The following is a 24,704-nucleotide window of genomic DNA, read 5'->3' on the forward strand; positions in this document are numbered from 1 at the left end:
GGCCGATCGTCTAACTCAGTATCCTGTTCCCGCTTTTTACCCATATCCCTTGATCCCTTTAGCATTAAGAAATATATCTATCTCCTTCTTGAATACATCTAATGACTTGGCCTCCACTGCCTTCTGTGGTAGAGAATTCCACAGGTTCACCACCCTCTGAGTGAAGAAATTTCTCCTCATCTCGGTTCTAAATGGCATACCCCGTATCCTGAGACTGTGACCCCTGGTTCTGGACTCCCCAGCCATCGGGAACATCCTCCCTGCATCTAGTCTGTCTAGTCCGGTTAGAATTTTATCCAATTAATTATATCCTACTTACTAAGCTGTGTCTCACCTGGCTCGGTTGAAAAATCCGATGAGACTAGGTTTGAAATGGCTGCAAACAATTAAACAGCCCATGGAAATCCCGTACTTCAAAAATATTTCTTTGCATGGAGATTGAACTGTCCCCAACTTCTGGACAGACTTGTCGCAGAATCTACATTCTCCTGCTGCTTAAATTGGCTTTGAGGGGCTGAAGACCTCTGGGAGTCCTATTTATAGCCAATCTCTGCCAGCCTGGTGGAAGGGGCAGGACGATTGGCCTGTGATATAACGGGGACCGTGCAGGTTCCCCTCTGATCAATCTCCGAGTGTTCCTGTTGGAAGGTATGCTCCTGTGGTTCTTGGGTCTGGACAGGATTGGCCTGTGATAAGTGGCTATCTATCTAACCTTGTCTAACCTTGTCTTGTCTTAAGGGTCCTGTTGGTCCGATTGGCCTTCCTGGAGAAATTGGGCGTCCAGGAGCTAAAGTAAGTGACAATTAAATAAGAAGCATTATTCTGCTTCCTTTAACTTTTTAACCTGATAGTAATTCAAAGTCTCATTGCCACAAGTGGCATCTAGAAATATTAATGTACTGTACACAGGAGCTGCATTATATGTTTTATTCACACTTGGGATGTGGGTGTCGCTGGCAAGGCTGGCATTTATTGTCCTTCAGAAGGTGATTTAGAAGCTTTGCACAGCAGGAACACATGATGGGAATTCAGGTAAGGAGGTCAGTTGTCTGAGTTCTGACAACACAGTTTTCCATCCATTAAAATTAACGGAGGGAAGATTGTGCAGGCCACAAATTCCCAATAATGTGCTCCCGTTGTGCAAAACAGAGGGAACAGACCTTGGAATGCATGTCCACAGATCCCTTAAGGTGGCAGGACAGATAAATAAGGTGGTTAAAAAGGTGTACGGAATACTTTCCTTTATTAGCCGAGGTATAGAATATAAGAGCAGGGAGGTTATGCTAGAACTGTATAAAACACTGGTTAGGCCACAGCTTGAGTAATGTGTACAGTTCTGGTCACCACATTACAGGAAAGATGTGATTACACTAGAGAGGGTGCAGAGGAGATTTATAAGGATGTTGCCAGGACTGGTGAATTTTAGCTCTGAGGAAAGATTGGATAGGCTGGGGTTGTTTTCTTTGGAACAGAGGAGGTTGAGGGGTGATTTAATTGAGGCATATAAAATTATGAGGGACTTAGATAGAGTGGATAGGAAGGACTTATTACCCTTAGCGGAGAGGTCAATAACCAGGGGGCATAGATTTAAAGTAATTGGTAGAAGGATTAGAGGGGAGTTGAGGAGAAATGTTTTCACCCAGAGGGTGATGGGGGTCTGGAACTCACTGCCTGAGAGGGTGGTAGAGGCAGAAACCCTCAACTCATTTAAAAAGTACTTGGATGTGCACCTGAAGTTCCTTAACCTACAGAGCTATGGATCAATTGCTGGAAAGTGGGATTGGGCTGGATAGCTCTTTTTCGGCCAGCACAGACACTCCTTCTGTGCCATAAATTTCTATGATTCTCTGCGCTGGTGGTACCCAATCGTAAGATGTACCCCTTACCCTTTGTGCTCCACTGTTCCCAGATCTTTGCCAATGCTGGTCTAGAGTCAGCTATAAGAAAATCCACAAGAATGACCCAGGGTAGTTCAGGCTCCAGCTTTCTCTCTCCTGTCCTGTGGGAAGTATCTGGTTCCTCTGTGGCATCGGGGAGATTTAGAGCTGGTGAGGTGGAGAATCCTGGTCCCAAAAGACATGTTGGATCAGCAATGTATCCAGAAAGATCTGTTCAATATTTCATAAAATGCACATCAAGACAGTTTCTCCATTTTGACAGCAAGCCCAGCTTTGGACTTGTGACAGTCAGATATCAGGAGTCTGAAGAGACTCCTAGTTTGGAACTCTTGAATCGCACTATGGTATAAAAAGTAAAAACTGTTTTTCAAAATGTTACAATTTATCATCAATTCATTAATCTTTGTAAAACAAGCTCCTACCTTACTGGTTCCAGACCCAACCCTGACTACCCGAGACAACCTCTACTTCCTCCCCATCCAACATTTTTCTTCCCTTCTGTATATTGAACAGTTTTAAACTGCCCTACCCTTCACTGCTATACCACTCCTCTCTCAGCATTGTGCTGCCCTTCCCATTATTCTATTGTTATCTCCCGATACAGTTTTACTCTTCGCTATCCAATGCCTTTCCTTGCACGGCGTGATTTTACCCTTCTCCATATGAATATGATTACCTTTCTGTGCTAATGCTGCTTTTATCTTTCTCTATGCAATTCTATACTTACTCCCTTCTCTATTCAATACTGTCATAGGAACATAGGAATTGCTAGGCGAAAAAAGACCATGATCCACCTCGTTCACCTTCTACCATCCTGGTAGTCCCATGATACAACGATAATGGAGTTGTTGACTAATCATAGCAATCAATCTCTATCAATGAGTCTACAACAGACCCGGACATGAGGTGAGGAAAACCCCAGTGGTGGAGAGTTTTGGGAACCATAGGTCCAAAGTCACCTGTTCCTCCCAAGCCTGTTACACTCACCTCATGTCATGACTCTACCCGTTTACTGTATCCCAAAGTATTATGTCCTACCCTTCTAGAATCTACCCAGACCTAGTCTTCTCTTCCCTCCCTACATTCTTCAAACCCTTCTCTACACAACAGTCTCCTCTCCTTCCCTACAGCAACTCTTACCCTTCCCTATATGAAAGTCTTGTATCCTTCACTGTCCTACTGCTCCCCACCTGAACTTAAACTCATCACTATCGTATATTGTCTGCTCTCCCTGGAATGTTATAGTATAAAAACAGGCCATTTGACCCATCGAGTACCCTTCCCTACCTCTCCCTACCCCACACTTGTACCCTTTTCTACCTGTCCCCAACCCACTCCTGTACCCTTCTCTATCCTTCATTGTGCTGCCCTTCTTCCCTACACTCTACCCTTTCACTAACCTTTACTGCAGTAACCTCCAATACACTATTCTACCCGGCCCTACATATGTTTTGTACCCTCAACAGACCAATGTTCCACTTTTTCCTTCTGTACACCTCAGCCCATCTCTATCCAGTAATTTACCTTTTCCTAATGTACACTTCTACCCTCTCCCTACCATATAATCTATTCTATCTCTGGTAGAAGTTTGGAACTCTCTTCCGCAAACGGCAATTGATACTAGCTCAATTGCTAAATTTAAATCTGAGATTTTTGGCAACCAAAGGTATTAAGGGATATAGGCCAAAGGCAGGTATATGGAGCTAGATCACAGATCAGCCATGATCTTATCAAATGGCGGAGCAGGCACTGTTCCTATGTTCCTATGTACAAAACTTTGTTCTATCCTTCCCTGCACTATACCCTTGTAATCGTACCACTGCATGCTCTTCTATGCTACCGTTACGACACAATTCTATCCTACCTTATCCTTCCCTACACTACATTTCTTCTATCCTTTCCTCGTCTGTTCTATAGAATATAGAAAGTTCCAGTACAGTCACAGGCCATACAGCCCATCGAGCCTGTGCCGCTCCCCAAACCTTTTAATATCCCATCTAGTCTAATCCCACTTTTCTGTTCACTTCCCATTCCCTTTAATATCCCACCCAGTCTAATCCACAAGACAGCCTATTTCTTCCACTGCTTTATATCCAGCAGATTATGCTTTGGGTTGTTTCCTTAACAAAGGCCCTTTCACATGGGCAGCTCATTACACTGATACATCTCCCGACCAGGAGAACCAGTTAGATGTGATGGGGGAGTGGTCGCTACTCCACTTCCATCTGATGCAAGTACCCCGCTGGACGTCAATCCAGTAATGAGAGGCCAGAGCTCTGCTCTCCTGCTCACCGGGGTTACGAGGGGAGGGTCACTCCACTCCACTCCCAGCGGACACAGGCATCTTACTGTATGCCCACCCAGTGTTCAGAGACCTGAACTTTCATCTCCCCTCGCTGGGCTGTCTGGAGTGGGGCTCGAACAGATAACCTTCCTGACTCGGAGGTGAAATTGCTACCATTGAGCCAAGGCTCATTCCGACCTCCTCAGAGAGGCTTTCAAGATTATGAAAGGCTATCAGTCAGCTCTTGTTCCTCAGCTCTAGATAAAACAAGCACTAACTTCTCACATTTCTCTCCATAACTGTGACCCCCTCAACCTTGATAACATCCCAGTGAATCTATGGTGCACTTTTCCACAGTTAATCTCATTCCTATAATGGGGTACCCAAAACTCTACACTATATTCCAACTGAGGCTGAACTAAAGTCTTGTACAAATTCAGCATTACTTCCTTGCTTTGGTATATTGGGCCAGAAATCGCTCCGAGCTGTGAGGTAACGCTCACCACAGCTCCTGCGAATTAAATTAACAAAAATACTTACTGCGGGCTCTGAGGCGTCAAATTGCTTGAATTTGAACTTTAAGAAAATTGTGAGCTATCAACCCGGCCTGTGAGCAGCGTGAGTTGCTGCACGGCTGGAAACATCTGTAAGGAGAAGACACGCCCACAAAATCTGTCAGGAAGAGAAGACCCGCCCACAGATTCAGGCTGCATTGCTCAAGTAGGCGAGCAGACTTCATTCATTTAAAGTTAGTGTTCTGGGTGTCATTGTAAATAAAAATTATAATTTTTTTATAAAAAGCCAAAGAAATAATTGAATTAAATTAAAGAAGCAGAAGGGAAAAGTAGAAAAAAGTTTAATTTTTAATATTAAATTTTTTTTTAATGACCGAAAACTATTTAAAATAAGGATTAATATGAGACTCCACATTTTTCAGTCATTAAGACTTACCACGCTGTTAAAACTTAGTTTAGACCTGGTATTTTTAAGTGTACCTGTTTGGGGAGTAATTAGTTACTTTCAGGCTGGGCAGATTAAGCAGGTTGGCGATTTTTCAATGATTTTTCTGATTGCAGCGTGCGATGGCCCTTTAATCCGAAGCTGTCATATCTCCGGGGAATCACTGGGAGTGAGTTCCAGATTTCCACGTTTCACTGAGCATGTGCAAACGCGAGAACTTGGTCCTTCAATTCGCCACCAAAAACTGAGGGCGCTGTTGGGCTCCTCCGTTATTTCAGGACCGATTTCTGGCCCTATGTCTTTAGATACAAAGCCGAGGATTCAGTTTGCCTTTTTTTTATGGCCTCACCTTTTTTGCCTTACTCTTCCCTGCACTCTGATCTCCTACCCTTCCTTACTGTTCTTACTGTTCCCACTTACATCTTGAACATCCTACACTTTGCTATTCTTTCTCAACCTCGACACTTGTCCACATTTCACATCACTCTGTTACTGAACTCACTGTTTTTTACAGTTAAGGCCTAGTTATGTTGCTGAGCTACAATTCATTTATTATTTTTAAGGGTGCAACGGGACAGATTGGACCAATGGGCCGGCCGGGACCACCAGGTCAACAGGTACGTCATTCGAAATAACTATCTTTACAAATCATCTTTTATTTTGTGAGCCTAACGGTTTATTTTCTAATATGAAGATAATTGAGGACCATCAGCAAACTCTCCTACTGCTGCCCTGTTGTAGAATATGTGGCTTTGAGATCTACTGTACTGTACAGAATTACCTTACTCAGTTGTTTAGCTTACTGACAAGTTAACAGGCAGAATAAACAATAACCAAGATTGAATCACAGGCTAGAATATAATTAAAGAATTCACATGGTTTATTTATAGAATAATGGGTACCCGGGAGTGAGTTCCAGGCTGGAGTCTAATCGAGGGGTTCAGGGGGTTTATATATAGAATAACAGATACCCGAGAGTGAGTTACAGACTGGAATCTAATCGAGGGGTTCGGGGGGGGTTTATATATAGAATAACAGATACCCGGGAGTGATTTACAGGCTGGAATCTAATCGAGGGGTTTGGGGGGAGGTTTATATATAGAATAACAGATACCCGGGAGTGAGTTCCAGGCTGGAATCTAATCGAGGGGTTCGGGGGGGTTTATATATAGAATAACAGATACCCAAGAGTGATTTACAGGCTGGAATCTAATCCAGGGGTTTGGCGGGGTTTATATATAGAATAACAGATACCCGGGAGTGATTTACAGGCTGGAATCTAATCGAGGGGTTTGGGGGGAGGTTTTTATATCGAATAACAGATACTCGGGAGTGATTTACAGGCTGGAATCTAATTGAGGGGTTCGGGTGGTTTACACATAGAATAACAGATACCTGGGAGTGAGTAACAGGCTGGGATCTAATTGAGGGGTTCAGGTGGTTGATACATAGAATAACAGATACCCAGGAGTGAGTGACGGGTTGGAATCTAATCCCAAACAACTACTAACCTTTCAGCCTGATAGGACGTGAATCCAATTACTGTCTGAGTGGATTGATGGTGACTGTTGTGTGCTCTGTTTGTACAGGGGCAGCCTGGTAACCTGCACGGTGCAGAAGGGAGTGCGGACCTCCTGGTAAGAATGGCCCCATTCAACGTTCAAGTGTTGCATCATACCCCGTTTATATGTTGGAAGCAGTTCCACTACGATTTGGTTTACATTGTACTGGCATCAGCTGCTTGATACTGTGGGCAAATGCAGAGACCAGGACAACCTGAGCACATGGAGTTGCTGTGACATTAAGTTCACAAAGTTACAACGCAGATTCATGAGGATGCTGCCTGGAATGAGGAAATACAAATATGAAGAAAGACTTGAAAAATTGGGGCTTTTTTTCTTCAAACAATGCAGATTGCAGGGTGATATAATAGAAGTGTTTAATGAAAGGATGGAGCAGGGTAAATAGAAACAGACTCTTTCCAGTAGTTGAGGGATCAAGAACAAGGGATATATAGATCCAAGATTAAATGTAAGAGGTTTAGAACAGAGGGCAGGAGAAACTTCTTCACACAGAGTTGTGAGGCTGTGGAATTCACTTCCAGGATTAGTGGTTCAGGCAGACATTATGGCAACATTCAAGATTAAATTGGATATTAAAGAATAAGGGGATGAAGGGATTTGGAAACAAGGTGGATAAATGTGATGAGTGTGGAGTGTAAAGGCTGATGAGGGCAGAATGGCCTGTGTCCGTGTTGTAACTTCCATATGTAAGTGACCATTTAGCCCAGCACCTGGAAGTGTAATGTGGTAGCTCTATTATAGCACTGCCTCCACAGTGCTGTAATGTAGACAGGTATTACACAAAGCAGTGAGTTACTTTTAGGGGCTGACTTTTCTGACTTTTGCCGCTGGAATGCCCATTCCCCTTTCACAAAGGTCAGTACACTGGCTCCCTGCCCCTTTATGTTGCCCCGGGGCTTCCCCTGGGGTCGGGCGCAGGCCCAGTGATCTCCTCTAAATGAGGTGGGATGGGTTGTTCCCTGTCCCCCCAGCTCAGTTTCCCCTTGTGTTGTTGGCTGGGGATCCTTGGGTCTTGTGCTGGTCACCCCTTCGGATCGGAGGATGTGGGGGGGGCGGGGGTTGGGTCTGAGGGGGTCCCGCAGCAAGGCTGGAAGGTATGTCGCCAATTTATTCTTTGGCCAACGTTCATGGTTTGCGCGTGGAAACCCCGTGCTCCTGGTCTCCCAACAGCAGCCACAAGGGCCTGAAGCCAGTGGTGAGGCCCACAGCTTCAGGCTTCTCAGGCTCTGTACTCAGTCCTTAGTATTACTACTTAGTCTTCAGTTAGCGTATCCTGTGAGTCATCGTCAGCCCTGCTGGAGAAGATCCGCTGGTGTGCACAATCCACTGGTGTGCATTATCCACTGGTGTGCGCTATCTGCTGGTGTGCACTATCCACTGGTGTGCATTATCCGCTGGTGTGCACTATCTACTGGTGTGCACGATCCGCTGGTGTGCACATTTCCGCTGGTGTGCACATTTCCGCTGGTGTGCACATTTCCGCTGGTGTGCGCAGTTGTGCACGATCAGCTGGTGTGCACAGTTGTGCTGGTGTGCACAGTTCCGTTGGTGTGCTCAGTTCCGTTGGTGTGCTCAGTTCCGTTGGTGTGCTCAGTTCCGTTGGTGTGCTCAGTTGTGCTGGTGTGCACGATGATGAATTATGAAAAAGTCTGCAGAGTAGTTTACTGGAGAACTGATTTGAATCTCAGCATTTTGCAGGAGGTCACTTGTTCGATACAAGTAAAGGTCACGTGCACACACATCTGTAACTAAGTAAGAAGGGAGGAAAGGTAGAAAAGAATGCAGTCTGTTTATATTTTAAGATAATTGGCAAAAGAACCAGAGGTGAAATGAGGAGAAAATTTTCCATGTAGTGAGTTGTTATGATCTGGAATGCGTTGCCTGAAAGGGCGGTGGAAACAGATTCAATAGTGATTTTTGAAAGGGAATTGGATAAATAATTGAAGGGAAAAATTTGCAGGGCTATGGGGAAAGAGCAGGGGAGTGGTACTAATTGGATAGCTCTTTCAAAGAGCCGGCACAGGCACGATGGACTGAATGGCCTCCTCCTGTGCTGTAAGATTCAATGATATTTAATATTTTGGGCTGTTGGATTCCTTCCGTCCAGTGTGGCCCTGAGTTATACTGACAGGTTCAGTCACTGGTCTCTAGTGTGCCGGATGATCTCGGGTGGGGCAAGTATGGGCTCAACAATTAGTCTTCAGCATCCCTTGGCTAGGGAAGGAAACCAATGGGCAGGCTGTGTGCTCCTCATTGCGAGCCGCTGTGCCCCACTGGAAAGTGTGGGCCCCCCTCAGATGAGGAGTCAGCCATGTCCCCCCCTCCCCACCCCACAGAATGCTCACTGTCCGGGCTTATGTGTAAAGAATAGACCAAGTGTTCGGGAGCAGCAGGACCAGGGTTGCCAACTCTCCAGGATTGCCCTGGAGTCTCCAGGAGTTAAAGACTAATCTCCAGGACACTGCCGCGAACAATTCCCAGAGAGAAATCAAAGGGGCAATAAAAAGAATTGTTTTTTTTTTTCTTTTTCTTTGAACACTTTTGTTTATTAGTTATAAGACTGTTGGAGATGGGAAATAAAGGCTATTTGACTGGGTGAGGCAGTTGGAGCCTGGAGGTCATGCGATGAAACCTCCAGGAATACATCCAACCAGAGTTGGCAATCCGAAGCAGGACTAAACCCCAGCATCATTCACTGCCGTCAGGCAAGCAGCAGAGCTGGAGAAAAATCCACTCTGGCTGTAGTCCGAGGCCCTGGGTCCGTGATTGGGTTTGTGTGGGCGAAACATTTACCAGTCAGAGGGCAAAGTGCAGCGGCTTCTCAATTGGGGGAATGCGGCGCTGGCCCCAAAATTAATTCCGTCACAGATTTTGTCTCTAAACTCTTTGTTTTGTGTCTTACTCCAGTGCCCAACCTCATGCCCTCCTGGACTAAAAGGCCCACAAGGACTTCAGGGGCTCAAGGTAAGTCCCCTTTTCCACACGGAACTAAACGTGCTTGTTTACTCTGCATTTTATAGCATGTAAGTAGTTTAACACAGCTGAATAAAATAGTGAGCTACAAATTCTTAAATATCACCAAAGGCAGGCCATTCCAATGTAGAATGATTGGCCCAGCATGCTTGGTGCTGCCGGAGTCACTGTTTAGACAGAGATTAAATGAACGGCAATTAACAAAACAACCACAACATTTTCATTCACAGGGACACAAGGGCCGACCAGGTGCCCTCGGAGATGCCGGCCGACAGGGACCGTCGGTGAGTAACCATGTGGTGTGCTGATGGCATCACACAAACACTTGACACGGTTATTTTAAATTCCTCTCCCTGCTGTTTTAACGGACAGCTTAAACTGATAACATTAACCGAGCTAATGGCTCCGTTACAATGGCACAGAGGGGCATTTGGTACGAGTGGATTAAGCATTTGTATGTTACAACAGCAACAGTCATTACTACTGTAAGAGAATAGTGTGTGTCGATGGGAAGTGAGAGAGAGGGTGAGCATGACAGTGAGAGTGAGAGAGAATGTGAGAGAGGGAGTGTGTGAGTGTATGTGAGAGAGAGAATGTGTGTGTGTTACAAAGGCAGAGGGAGAGAGTATCTGTGTGATAGGAAGAGAGAGAGAGAGAGTATCTGCGTGTGTGTGTGTGTGTGTGTGTGGGAGAGAGAGAGGGAGAGAGTATCTGTGTGTGTGTGTGAGAGAGAGAGAGTATCTGTGTGTGTGTGTGTGTGTGTGTGGGAGAGAGAGAGGGAGAGAGTATCTGTGTGTGTGTGTGAGAGAGAGAGAGTATCTGTGTGTGTGTGTGTGTGTGTGTGGGAGAGAGAGAGGGAGAGAGTATCTGTGTGTGTGTGTGAGAGAGAGAGGGAGAGAGTATCTGTGAGAGAGTGTGTGTGAGGGAGAGAGAGAGGGAGAGAGTATCCGTGTGTGAGGAAGAGAGAGAGAGAGAGTATCTGTGTGTGTGTGTGTGTGTGTGTGAGAGAGAGAGGGAGAGAGTATCTGTGTGTGAGGAAGAGAGAGAGAGAGAGTATCTGTGTGTGAGAGAGTGTGTGTGAGGGAGAGAGAGAGGGAGAGAGTATCTGTGTGAGAGAGTGTGTGAGAGAGAGGGGAGAGAGTATCTGTGTGAGAGTGTGTGTGTGAGAAAGAGAGAGAGGGGAGAGAGTATCTGTGTGAGAGAGTGTGTGTGAGAAAGAGAGAGAGGGGGAGAGAGTATCTGTGTGAGAGAGTGTGTGTGAGAAAGAGAGAGAGGGAGAGAGTATCTGTGTGAGAGAGTGTGTGTGAGAAAGAGAGAGAGGGAGAGAGTATCTGTGTGAGAGAGTGTGTGTGAGAAAGAGAGAGAGGGGAGAGAGTATCTGTGTGAGAGAGTGTGTGTGAGAAAGAGCCTAAAGTCTAGATCTGCCGATCAGCATCTTTTGAAAATGCTGATGGCACGATAATGCCAAACAAAGCTAGTGTTCGAATTTGATTTGGTGCTGACTAGTCCAGACCAAGGGCACGGTGAGCCTTGTGATGGCAGTGAGTGTCCATGTGGAGTGAGTGTGATAGTGAGTGTCCATGTGGAGTGAGTGTGATAGTGAGTGTCCATGTGGAGTGAGTGTGATAGTGAGTGTCCATGTGAAGAGAGTGTGATAGTGAGTGCCCATGTGGAGTGAGTGTGATATTGGTGAGTGCCCATGTGGAGTGAGTGTAATATTGATGAGTGTCCATGTGGAGTGAGTGTAATATTGATGAGTGTCCATGTGGAGTGAGTGTGATATTGGTGAGTGCCCATGTGGAGTGAGTGTAATATTGATGAGTGTCCATGTGGAGTGAGTGTAATATTGATGAGTGCCCATGTGGAGTGAGTGTAATATTGGTGAATGCCCATGTGGAGTGAGTGTAATATTGGTGAATGCCCATGTGGAGTGAGTGTGATAATGGTGAGTGTCAATGTGGAGTGAATGTAATATTGGTGAATGCCCATGTGGAGTGAGTGTGATAATGGTGAGTGTCCATGTGGAGTGAGTGTAATATTGGTGAATGCCCATGTTGAGTGAGTGTGATAACGGTGAGTGTCCATGTGGAGTGAGTGTGATAATGGTGAGTGTCCATATAGAGTGAGTGTGATAATGGTGAGTGTCTATGTGGAGTGAGTGTAATATTGGTGAGTGCCCATGTGGAGTGAGTGTGATAATGGTGAGTGTCCATGTGGAGTGTGTGGATAATGGTGAGTGTCCATATAGAGTGAGTGTGATAATGGTGAGTGTCTGTGGAGTGAGTGTGATAATGGTGAGTGTCCATGTGGAGTGAGTGTAATATTGGTGTTTGCCGATGTGGAGTGAGTGTAATAATGGTGAATGTCCATGTGGAGTGAGTGAAAACAGTGAGTGCCCATCTGGAGTGAGTGTAATATTGGTGAGTGTCCATGTGGAGTGAGTGTAATATTGGTGAGTGCCCATTTGGAGTGAGTTTGATAATGGTGAGTGCCCATGTGGAGTGAGTGTAAAATTGGTGAGTGTCCATGTGGAGTGAGTGTAATATTGGTGAGTGCCCGTGTGGAGTGAGTGGATAATGGTGAGTGCCCATGTGGAGTGAGTGTGATAATGTTGAGTGTCCATGTGGAGTGAGTGTGCGAATGATGAGTGTCCATGTGGAGTGAGTGTGCTAATGATGAGTGTCTATGTGGAGTGAGTGTAATAATGGTGAGTGTCCATGTGGAGTGAGTGTGCTAATGATGAGTGTCTATGTGGAGTGAGTGTAATAATGGTGAGTGTCCATGTGGAGTGAGTGTGCTAATGATGAGTGTCTATGTGGAGTGAGTGTGATAATGGTCAGTGTCCATGTGGAATGAGTTTGATGATAGTGAGCACTATTGCGTCCTTCTCTTCTCTGTCAAAATTGCTCACTATTCCAGGATCATCCTGGAATGCCAAGATAACCCCTGGCTTCTCTTTTTCACTACAAATCATCTTCTTAAACCTCTCTCCCCGGCCCCCTCCAATGAAAAGAGCAAGGAGCTCATGGACTTCTTTGTCACTAAGATTGAGACCATCCATTCAGCTGCCTCTGCCATTCCCCTCCCTTCCCCAGTCCACCGAACTAAACCTCCCCTTCGCATCCCCCCTGCCCTAGCCCTGAACTCACACCTTTCTCTAGTTTCTCTCCTATCTCCCCTCATGCCCTCTCCAAGCTCATCTTGTCCATGAGACCCACCTCCTGCTTCCTCGACCCTATTCCCACTAAGCTGCTGACCACCCAACTTCCCTTCCTGGCCCCCATGTTAGCTGATATTGTTAACGGTTCCATCTCCTCAGGTACTGTCCCCCTCACCTTCAAATCTGCTGTCATCACCCCCTCCTCAAAAGAAACACCCTTGACCCCTCTGTCCTTGCAAACTATCGCCTCATCTCCAACCTCCCTTTCCTCTCCAAAGTCCTTGAACGTGTTCTCGCCTCCCAAATCCGTGCCCATCTTTCCCGCAACTCCATGTTTGAATTCCTCCAATCAGGTTTCCGCCCCTGCCACAGTACTGAAACGGCCCTTATCAAAGTCACAAATGACATCCTATGTGACTCTAATCGTGGTAAACTATCCCTCATTCTTCATAGAATCATAGAAAATTTACAGCACAGAAGGAGGCCATTCGGCCCATCATGTCTGCGCTGGCTGAGAAACGAGCCACCCAGCCTAATCCCACTTTCCCACATTTGGTCCGTAGCCCTGCAGGTTACGGCTCTTCAGGTGCACATCCAGGTATTTTTAAATGAGTTGAGGGTTTCTGCCTCTATCACCCTCTCAGGTAGTGAGTTCCAGACCCCCACCACCCTCAGGGTGAAAAATATTTTCCTCATTTCCGCTCTAATCCTTCTACCAATCACTTTAAATCTATGCCCCCTGGTTATTGAGCCCTCCGCTAAGGGAAATAGGTCCTTCCTATCCGCTCTATCCAGGCCCCTCATAATTTTATACGCCTCAATTAAATCACCCCTCAGCCTCCTCTGTTCCAAGGAAAACAACCCCAGCCTATCCAATCTGTTATCATAGCTAAAATTCTCCAGTCCTGGCAACATCCTCGTAAATCTCCTCTGCACCCTCTCTAGTGCAATTACATCCTTCCTGTAATGTGGTGACCAGAACTGTGCGCAGTACTCAAGCTGTGGCCGAACTAGTGTTTTATACAGTTCCAGCATAACATCCCTGCTCTTATATTCTATGCCTCGGCTAATAAAGAAAAGTATCCCATATGCCTTCTTAACCACTTTATCTACCTGTCCTGCTACCTTCAGGGATCTGTGGACATGCACTCCAAGGTCCCTCACTTCCTCTACACCTCTCAGTATCCTCCCATTTATTGTGTATTCCCTTGCCTTGTTTGCTCTCTCCAAATGCTTTACCTCACACTTCTCCGGATTGAACTCCATTTGCCACTCTTCTGCCCATCTGACCAGTCCATTGATATCTTCCTGCAGTCTACAGCTTTCATCCTCACTATCAACCACACGGCCTATCTTTGTGTCTGCAAATTTCTTAATCATGCCCCCTACGTTTAAGTCCAAATCGTTAATGTATACCACAAAAAGCAAAGGACCTAGTACCGAGCCCTGCGGAACACCACTGGAAACAGCCTTCCAGTCGCAAAAACACCCGTCGACCATTACCCTTTACTTCCTTCCACTGAGCCAATTTTGGATCCAATTTGCCACATTCCCTTGGATCCCATGGGCCTTTACTTTTCTGATCAATCTGCCATGTGGGACCTTGTCAAAAGCCTTGCTAAAATCCATGTAGATTACATCAATTACGCTACCCTCATCGATCCTCCTTGTCACCTCCTCGAAAAATTCAATCAAGTTAGTCAGACACAACCTCCCCTTAACCAATCCGTGCTGACTGTCCTTGATTAGTCCGTGCCTTTCTAAGTGACAGTTTATCCTGTCTCTCAGAATTGATTCCAATAATTTGCCCACCACCGAGGTTAGGCTGACTAGATTACTCGATCTATCCTTCGCTCCCTTTTTAAACAATGGTACAACGTTAGCAGTCCTCTAATCCTCCGGCACTACGCCTGTATCCAGTGAAGTTTGGAAAATGATTGTTAAAGCCTCCGCTATTTCCTCCCTGACGTCTTTTAACAGCCTGGGATACATTTCATCCGGCCCTGGTGATTTATCCACTTTCAAAGATGCTAATCCCCTTAATACTTCCTCTCTCACTATGTTTATCCCATCCAATATTTCACACTCCTCCTCCTTAACTTCAATCCCTGTATCACCCCTCTCCTTTGTGAAGACAGATGCAAAGTATTCATTAAGAACCAAACTCACATCTTCCGCCTCCACATGTAGTTTACCTTTTTGGTCCCTAATGGGCCCTAATCTTTCCTTAGTTATCCTCTTGCTCTTAATGCATTCATAAAACAACCTGTCTGCAGCCTTTGACACGGTTGACCACACCATCCCCCTCCAACGCCTCTCCTCCGTTGTCCAGCTGGGTGGGACTTCCCTCGCCTGGTTCCATTCTTATCTATCCAGTCGTAGCCAGAGAATCACCTGCAATGGCTTCTCTTCCTGCTCCTTCACCGTTACCTCTGGAGTCTCCCAAGGATCTATCCTGGGCCACCTCCTATTTCTCATCTAAATGCTGCCCCTCAGCGACATCATCCGAAAACACAACGTCAAGTTCCACATGTACGCTGAGGCCACCCAAATCTACTCCACCACCACCTCCCTCGACCCCTTCACTGTCTCTGATTTGTCACTTTTCTTGTCCCCGACATCCAGTATTGCATGAGCAAAAATTTCCTCCAACTAAATATTGGGAAGGCCGAAGCCATTGTCTTCGGTCCTCGCCACAAACTCCGTTCCCGAGCCACCCACTCCATCCCTCTCCCTGGCCACTGTCCACAACCTTGGCGTCCTATTTGACCCTGAGATGAGCTTCCAACCCCATATCCACTCCATCACCAAGATCGGCGATTTCCACCTCCATAACATCTCCACCCCTGCCTCAGCTCATCTGCTGCTGAAACCCTCATCCATGCCTTTGTTACCTCTAGACTTGGCTATTCCAATGCTCTCCTATCCGGCCTCCCACCTTTCACCCTCCATAAACACGAGCTCATTCAAAACTATGCTGCCCATAACCTAACTCACACCAAGCTTCGTCCGTTCTCCCATCACCCGCTGTGCTCACTGACCTACATTGACTCCCAGTCCGGGAATGCCTCGATTTTAAAATTCTCATCCTTGTTTTCAAATCCCTCCATGGCCTCTCCCCTCCATATCTCTGTAACCTCCTCCAGCCCGACAACCCTCTGAGATCTCCGCACTCGTCCAAATCTGGCCTCTTGCACATCCCTGATTTTAATCGCTCCACCATTGGCGGTCGAGCCTTTAGCTGCCTAGGCCCTGAGCTCTGGAATTCCCTCCCTAAACCTCTCCCTCTCTCCTCCTTTAAGACGCTTCTTAAAACCTCTCTCTTTGATCAAGCTTTTGGCCACCTGTACAGATATCTCCTTATGTGGCTCGGTGTCAAATTTTGTTTGCAAACCGCTCCTGTGAAGCGCCTTGGGACGTTTTACTACATTAAAGGCACTATATAAATGCAAGTAGTTTTTGTTGCCTCTGTGTAGTGAGTGTGATAATGAGTGCGTGTGATGGCATTGAGTGCCCATGTGAAGTGAGTGTGATCATAATGAGTGCCCATGCGGAGTGAGTGTGATAATGAGTGCGTGTGATGGCATTGAGTGCCCATGTGAAGTGAGTGTGATCATAATGAGTGCCCATGCGGAGTGAGTGTGATAGCAATGAGTGTGATAATAGTGAGTGCCCGTGCGGAGTGAGATGGAGTTGCTGTCAGTTCTGTGGCCCCCGATATTTACGGGGAAGTGGGGAAGGAGTGAGGGGGGTGGGGTGGTCATAGCAGCTGGGAAACCGGAAATGGGGAAGCGCGGAGGTCCTGCCGAATTTAATTGCTGGACATCATTTGAATTTTTTGCCTCCTTCTCCTGGCCAGACTGAGAGGCTGGCCGGCGGGAAGGTCTGTGGTACAAGGCTGCAGCCGGGGTCCGGAGAGGAGTGAGGGAGGGAGGGAGAGATCGCGGATCAGCGAGGAGATCGGAGGGGGCATCCGATCGTGGAGGAGGGTCGTCAGCTCACGGCGGGGGGGAAGCAGGTTTGTTTGGTGGGCCGGAGGTGGGTAAGCTCTCCTGCTCCTCCTGACCCACCAGCAGTGCTGGAAGGACATTTACCTGTTGGATCCGGCCGCCTCCCTCCAGCTGCCAGGTTTCTCGAGCCCTGGGAAACACGGCCGGCAGCCGTTAAACGTGAAAGTCTGTTCAAATCTGAGGCACGCAGCCTCATTAACATGTTTAAATTACTGACCCGCCTCTCGAGGGCAGGTTACTCACCCGCCCCTCCAACCCACCCTGGTTAAACCGGAAGTGGGCCCTTTGGAGCCGGGTTTCAGATTTTTGACGTTTTAACCCCTCTGGTGTGTGATGATTGAGTGATATCATTGGCTGGCCTCGCCGGCTGATGCCGGTTTGGTTTTTCGACAGGCAGTTACATGGCCGACCGAACGTTATCTTGTGCACTGTGGAAGTGTTTATCAATGAAGAATGTAATATTTTGTTCTCTCTTTCTGTCCAGGGCATTAAAGGTGCAGTTGGCATTTCTGGAGAACAAGGCATCCCTGGCCAACCAGTAAAGTATTTCTGATTATTCCTTACTGTGGGCAACTCCCAAAGATTATACACATGGTTACTGGGAGACTGGCTGTACTCGTACACAGTAAGGCCCTAGGCTTGTTTATGATGTGAGGTTAACCATATAGAATAGGCCCTAGGATTGTTTATGATGTGAGGTTAACCATATAGAATAGGCCCTGGGATTGTTTATGATGTGAGGTTAACCATATAGAATAGGCCCTAGGATTGTTTATGATGTGAGGTTAACCATATAGAATAGGCCCTAGGATTGTTTATGATGTGAGGTTAACCATATAGAATAGGCCCTGGGATTGTTTATGATGTGAGGTTAACCATATAGAATAGGCCCTAGGATTGTTTATGATGTGAGGTTAACCATATAGAATAGGCCCTAGGATTGTTTATGATGTGAGGTTAACCATATAGAATAGGCCCTGGGATTGTTTATGATGTGAGGTTAACCATATAGAATAGGCCCTAGGATTGTTTATGATGTGAGGTTAACCATATAGAATAGGCCCTAGGATCGTTTATGATGTGAGGTTAACCATATAGAATAGGCCCTAGGATTGTTTATGATGCGAGGTTAACCATATAGAATAGGCCCTAGGATTGTTTATGATGTGAGGTTAACCATATAGAATAGGCCCTAGGATTGTTTATGATGTGAGGTTAACCATATAGAATAGGCCCTAGGATTGTTTATGATGTGAGGTTAACCATATAGAATAGGCCCTAGGATTGTTTATGATGTGAGGTTAACCATATAGAATAGGCCCTAGGATTGTTTATGATGTGAGGTTAACCATATAGAATAGGCCCTCAGCCCTAAGTGAGGTTAATAGGGTTGGAGGCATTCCTGAAGGTTTGATCACATGATGTTCTGACCACGTGACATTTGATGATGTGATGCCTGATCATGTGACATCTGATCACATGACACCTGATCACTTCTACGTATGTTATTATATTTACCTTATAAAGGCTGGATCCCCTGTAGTTGAGTATTTTTGCTCGTGGTTTCAGGCCAGCAGCTGTTGTGCGAGAAGGTCCAAGAACCAGGAGAGGGGGGCGTATTGCAGCTGGAAAATTTAAAGCTCTGATCTCCCAGGAGGCAGCGCTCAGAAGAGGAATCCCCATTGAAAGCGAGTGGGCTGTGAACCCTAGAGGTTAGATTTACTGGGATGATATCAGAACTGAGAGGTTATAACTTTCAGGAAAGATTGAGCAGGCTGGGACTTTTTTCTTTAGAAAAGAGAAGGCTGAGGGGTGACCTGATAGAGGTCTTTAAGATAATGAAAGGATTTGATAGGGTAGATATAGAGAAGATGTTTCAACTCATGCGGAGACCAGAACGAGGGGCCATAAATATAAAATAGTCACAAATAAATCCAATAGGGAATTCAGGAGACACTTCTTTACCCAGAGAGTGGTGAGAATGTGGAACTCGCTCCCACAAGGAGTAGTTGAGGCGAATAGAATGGATGCATTTACGGGGAAGCTGGATAAACACATGAGGGAGAAAGGAATAGAAGGATATGCTGATGGGGTGAGATGAAGAGGGTGGGAGGAGGCTCGTGTGGAGCATAAACACCGGCATGGACCAGTTGGGCCGAATGGCCTATTTCTGTGCTGTAGACTCAATGTAAACATATAGAATAGGCCATAGGCTTGTCTATTAAGTGAGGTTAGCCGTACAGAGTAGGGTCAAGGCTTGTGCAAGATGGGAGCTTAGATCAATGGAGTATGGCCCAGGCTTCCAAATGATGGTAGGTTAGAGGTACAGAGAATGCCCTAGGCTTGTGAGTAATATGCTGTGCGATAGAGATGATGTAGCTGTAAGCAGACTATTTTACTCAGGCTTTGAGCAAATGTCCCACCAGACCAGAGTTCAGAGGTTAGAAGATTCGTTGCTCCCCCCCTCACAGAGTCGTGGATGTGGAACAGACCCCCAGCAAAAGCTGCTGATGTTGTAATGGCTCATTCCTCAGAAGGAGCTGGGTAAGTATCTGGTCTGAGTGGGATTGAAAGTTACAGGAAATACAGACTGACATACCCAGATACAGCGGGTGATACAAGGTAAGTACTCAGCGGTTCTGTTAGTTTGCTCCCTCCCAAGTTAAGAGGGCATGTTGGGGAGGAGGGGGGATAGCGCAGGGTGGGGGGGGGAATGGGGGGTCAGCGTGGGGTGGGGGGGGGAACTGGGGGCACGGGGACGTTCCTGCCTACCCTAAGAATTCTGCCCTTTACGCCCTTAAAAGGTCTCAATGGAACTCAAGCTAATTGAGAGCTGTCCCTTCAAGGCCTTCCGAAAGGCCCCAGACATTTCCTAGGCCAAAAAATCAATCCCAGAGGCTCCCTTTAGAGCCATAGGCTCAAAGATTTCATTCTTTTCTTTGGCCCCGCTGGGTCTCAGGACGATCTTGGACAGATAATCATGATGCTGCTCCGCCTTACAAGGCCAAACCGGGGCGGGGGTGCCAGATCGCTGTGCGAATTGACCCTGTCCCCGGATTTGGGACAGAATCTCGAGCCTAGGGCTAGGGCGGGCAGGGGCTCTGCTCGATTGCACTTTGATTGGTGGAGCAGGGCCTTGGAAATTTCAGGGCCGAGGAGTCTGGGCTGTGTATACAAGAGGGAATAGGAGCACAGCCTTCGAAGTTGGAGCTTAATATGCTTTGCTTAATAACTTACTTACTTACACATTTTTTTTTAAACCTACAGGGCCCTCAGGGTCTTCGCGGATACCCTGGTATGTTGGGACCAAAAGGTCAACGAGTAAGCAACTTTTGAAGTATATCTCTCCCCACCTTTTCATTCTCACCCCACCGTGCTCCCACCTTGTCCCCAACCTTCTCCCCAATCCCTTCTCTATCTCCCCCCACCAAGCCTTTACAAAAAACTCTCTTCCCAACATTTCTCAAACCTCTGCAGGAAATGGACGCGTTATTAAATTCATAATGTCGGAACAGTTTGACAGCCCTTCAACATACTCCCAGTGTTATCGGCAAGGCCGCTGGTTCCAGAGCCCGAATCTCAGCTGTTCTTCTCCATCATTGGCTCACCCTGTGCTATCATTCGGTGGAATAGTTGATTAAAGGGGGCGGAGGGTCAGCACTGCTCGACATGTGTGGTGAACAAAGCACCAGGCAGCGGCTGCAGGTGATAAGACCACATGACCTTGTTAACCATATTTGGAGACCCACAGGCACCACGTTGAATGTCGTGTCTGTTCCACGGGGAGACTCGCTGCCACCAAAAGCCGCCTCATTCTGGAGTGTGTGAGGGAATTACTTTTATGTAACTCTCGTAGATAAAATGGCATTAGATTTTGTTGCACTGTGACGAAGTCAGTGCGGGGTGAAATTGAACGATGGGCAGGGGACTCAAAACAGGGGGTATGGCATCGGTCACCCGTTCGACCCTCGGTCCCGTTCGACCCTCCATCCAGTCGACCCTTGGCTCCGTTTGACCCTCGGCCCTGTTTGACCCTCGGCCCCGTTTGACCCTCGGCCCCGTTTGACCCTCGGCCCCGTTTGACGCCCCATCCAGTCGACCCTTGGCCCCGTTCGACCCTCCATCCAGTCGACCCTCGGCCCCGTTCGACCCTCCACCCTGTTCGACCCTCGACCCCATTCGACCTTCGGCCCCGTTCGACGCTCTGCCTCGTTCGACCCCCCCGTCCAGTTCGACCCTCGGCCCCAGTCAACGCTCCGCCCCGTATTCCGTTTCGTTGACTTCAATAGAACTGAATTTCGTGTCCTATAACGGGCAGCAAATGCCATTACCCCTGTTTTGCCTCCCCTGCCCATGTCCAATTTCGCCCCCAGGGCCTCTTATATCCTGGTGTTCATTACAAATTTCATGAATATTCACAAATTGGTCTTTCAAAGGGCAGTTACCAGCCAATTGAAATTCCAGATTCTGAAGACTGACCTGACTTAATCACTGACCTGAAAATCACCTTAACCAGGAGGTGCTGTCATAAACCAGGAAACTCTGCAGCAATACCCAACACACCCAGGTGAATAAGCTCAGTTACAGATCCTGCAGCCCAACAACAGCCAGATGTGGCACCAGAAGGGTTAATTACCTGAGCACAGCGACATTGAGTATTTGGTTTGAGAGTTGGATGGTGGGTTTCCTTTGGAGTCGAGTGTGCCGGCAGAGAAAGGGCATTGCAAGAAACATTCAGCCTGATGCCACTGTCTCCCAGTAAGATGCAGCAGAGTGTTTTATCACTTTGATTGGCTAACCCTCCATGTCATAGAAACTGCATCGCATCACCTGGGCCAGACAGCTCTTAGACCACAGGTGGCAGTTCTCAGACCAGGCTCTTGGTCTAGAGTAGGCCAAGAACAGGACAGATTCTTGGACCAAGAGTCGGCCAAGCATGGGACAGATTATGGACCAAGAGTGGATGAAGAATTGGACAGATTTTGGACCAAGAGTGGGACAAGCACAGGACAGATTATGGACCAAGAATGGGTGAAGAGCAGGACAGGTTCTTGGATTAAGAGTGGGTGAAGAACAGGACAGATTATGGGCCAAGAGTGGGCTAAGCACAGGCCAGATTATGGGCCAAGAGTCGGCCAAGCACAGGAGATATTGTGGGCCAAGAGTGGACCAAGCACAGGATAGATCCTTGGACCAAGAGTGGGTGAAGAACAGGACAGATTATGGACCAAGAGTGGGCCAAGCATGGGACAGATTATGGACCAAGGGTGGGTGAAGAACAGGACAGATTATTGGGCCAAGAGTGGGCCAAGCATGGGACACATTCAGGTGCAGTCCCAAACAAAAAAACAGCAGGCTGTCAGAACATGGACTATTTAAACACCATCTTCTATGTGTCGGGCGTGTGCAGTGACTCACTCCGTGGTTTCTTTATCTCCGCAGGGTATTCGTGGCTATAAAGGTATGGTTGGTCCAGTTGGTCCCAGGGGTCTTCAGGTGAGTGAACATTTTTCTTTCTGTTTTTTTTTTACCTTCCCCTCCTAATGAACTGTTTTTGGGGGAGAATGAGAAGATGATGTACCAACAGCAGTGAGTGTGGAACTGGAACTCCCACATCCTTCAGAGATAATCATACAGCTTGATTCCTGTCGATCCATTTCCTCAACATTTTTCTAAAAGCTTTGTCTCACTTTTCATAGTATTTTAAAATGTATATTGAGATATACAAGGGCACATAGAATCATAGAATAGTCACAGCACAGAAGGAGGCCATTCGCCCATCGAGCCCGTGCCATCTCTTTGTAAGAGGAATCCAGTTGGTCCCACTCCCCCGCTCTTTCCCCATAGCCCTGCAAATTTTTTCCCTTCAAGTATTTATCCAATTCCTTTTTGAAAGCCACGATTGAATCTGCTTCCACCACCCTTTCAGGCAGCGCATTCCAGATCATAACCACTCGCTGCGTAAAAAAGCTTTTCCTCATGCCGCCTTTGATTCTTTTGCCAATCACCTTAAATCTGTGTCCTCTGGTTAACGACCCTTCCACCAATGGGAAACAGTTTCTCCTTATTTACTTTATCTAAATATATTGGAAAAATGACATATACAAGGTCAACAGGTCAATTTTTAACCAACTATCTACACACATCGATGACAAGTGCAAATTACTGTGTGGTGTTTGAAGAAATAATAACCTTCAATGTAGACAGCGCAGAATATCTCCTGATTATCTTTAGGAGTCACACTTGGGGGGAAAAAGCCAGTCTGACCTCTGGTCTGAGGATCTGCCTACATGCAATTAGTCTCTAACTGACCCAGGAAGATATACAACAATTGCACCATGTGGCCTTAAAGCAACACAGAAAGTGACACACTGCGGTTGCATGCAACTTTCTGTCCCTTCTAAAGGCCACAAGCTGTAATTGTTCTATATCTTCCTGGGCCAGTTAGAGACCAATTGCTCTTGCAGCAGAATAATACATTTTGTGTTACAGGTTAGACCATCCCTGTCCTCAAACTTCATATCGTCTGACGTGCCATGAGCACTGCCCCAGGGGATTTTGCTTGTATGTTAGTCCAGTGCTTATACTTGGTTTGAACTTAAAGCTCCTTCACAGCTTGGATTTTAGTGAGGGCCACAATCACCACCAGTATCACGTTTGAGGGCCATTCTCAGGAAGTCTCTCGCACGTTGTGTCGGTGATGGGGCGCAGGTCTGCACCTGCCCTCCTCCCCCCCCCCACACACAGCAAGCTCCTGGTCTCAGCCATGTCACCAAGTGGAGATCTTGCAGAAAGAATAAAATAAAATTATAAGGTGATTAATTCTTCCCAGTAGCCAGGCTGTCACAAGAACTCCCAGAGAATTTTAGGAACAGGAAAAGCCCAGTAGGCCCGACAAACCCGTCCCTTTTCCATGGATCAATTCTTCCATCCACCTTCTCATTGTAGATTCATAGAATCATAGAAGGTTACAGCACGGAAGGTGGCCATTCGGACCATCGAGTCCGTGCCAGCTCTATGTAAGAGCAATCCAGCTAGTCCCACTGCCCCGCCCTATCCCCGTAGCCCTGCAAATTTTTCCTTTCAGTATCCAGTTCCCTTTTGAAGGCCCTGATTGAATCTGTCTCCACTACCCCCTCGGGCAGTGCATTCCAGATCCTAACCACTCACTGTGTAAAAAAGTTTTTACTCATGTCACCTTTGGTTCTTTTACCAATCACCTTAAATCTATGTTCTCTGGTTCTTGACCCTTCAGCCAATGGGAACAGTTTCTCTCTATCTACTCTATCTAGACCCTTCATGATTTTGAATACCTCTATCAAATCTCCTCACAACCATCTCTGTTCCAAGGAGAACATTCCCAGCTTCTCCAGTCTAACCACGTAACTAAAGTTCCCTAACCCTAATCCCTGGAATCATTCCAATAAATCTCTTCTGCAACCTCTCTAAGGCCTTCACATCTTTCCTAAAGCGTGGTGCCCAGAACTGGCCACAATACTCCAGTATTTGCCGAACCAATGTTTTATAAAGGTTCATCATGACTTCCTTGCTTTTGTACACCATGCCTCTATTTATAAAGCCCAGGATCCCGTATGCTTTTTAACTGCTTTCTCAACCTGCCCTGCTATCTTCAACGATTTGTGCACATAAACCCCCAGATCTCTCTGTTCCTGTACCCTTTTAGAGTTGTGCCCTCTAGTTTATATTTCCTCTCCTCGTTCTTCCTACTGAAATGTATCACTTTGCATTTTTCTGCATTAATTTCATCTGCCACATGTCTGCCCAGGCCACCAGCCTGTCTATGTCCCTCTTGAAGTCTATCACTATCCTCCTCAC

General features: G+C 46.7%; 1 protein-coding gene across 1 annotated transcript in view; it reads left to right on the forward strand.

Moving 5' to 3' along the window:
• The window catches only part of LOC137342492 (collagen alpha-2(IX) chain-like), a 126,714-nt gene that overhangs the window by 24,699 nt on the left and 77,311 nt on the right, over window positions 1-24,704 (forward strand). Inside the window, exons 8-15 of the mRNA XM_068006385.1 lie at window positions 739-792; window positions 5,706-5,759; window positions 6,732-6,779; window positions 9,633-9,689; window positions 9,929-9,982; window positions 17,353-17,406; window positions 20,136-20,189; window positions 22,311-22,364. Of these exons, the coding sequence (XP_067862486.1) occupies window positions 739-792; window positions 5,706-5,759; window positions 6,732-6,779; window positions 9,633-9,689; window positions 9,929-9,982; window positions 17,353-17,406; window positions 20,136-20,189; window positions 22,311-22,364 (429 nt within the window). The remainder of the gene's footprint in view (window positions 1-738; window positions 793-5,705; window positions 5,760-6,731; window positions 6,780-9,632; window positions 9,690-9,928; window positions 9,983-17,352; window positions 17,407-20,135; window positions 20,190-22,310; window positions 22,365-24,704) is intronic.

Source organism: Heptranchias perlo, chromosome 26 (assembly GCF_035084215.1).
Source record: "Heptranchias perlo isolate sHepPer1 chromosome 26, sHepPer1.hap1, whole genome shotgun sequence".
Taxonomy (NCBI): domain Eukaryota; kingdom Metazoa; phylum Chordata; class Chondrichthyes; order Hexanchiformes; family Hexanchidae; genus Heptranchias; species Heptranchias perlo.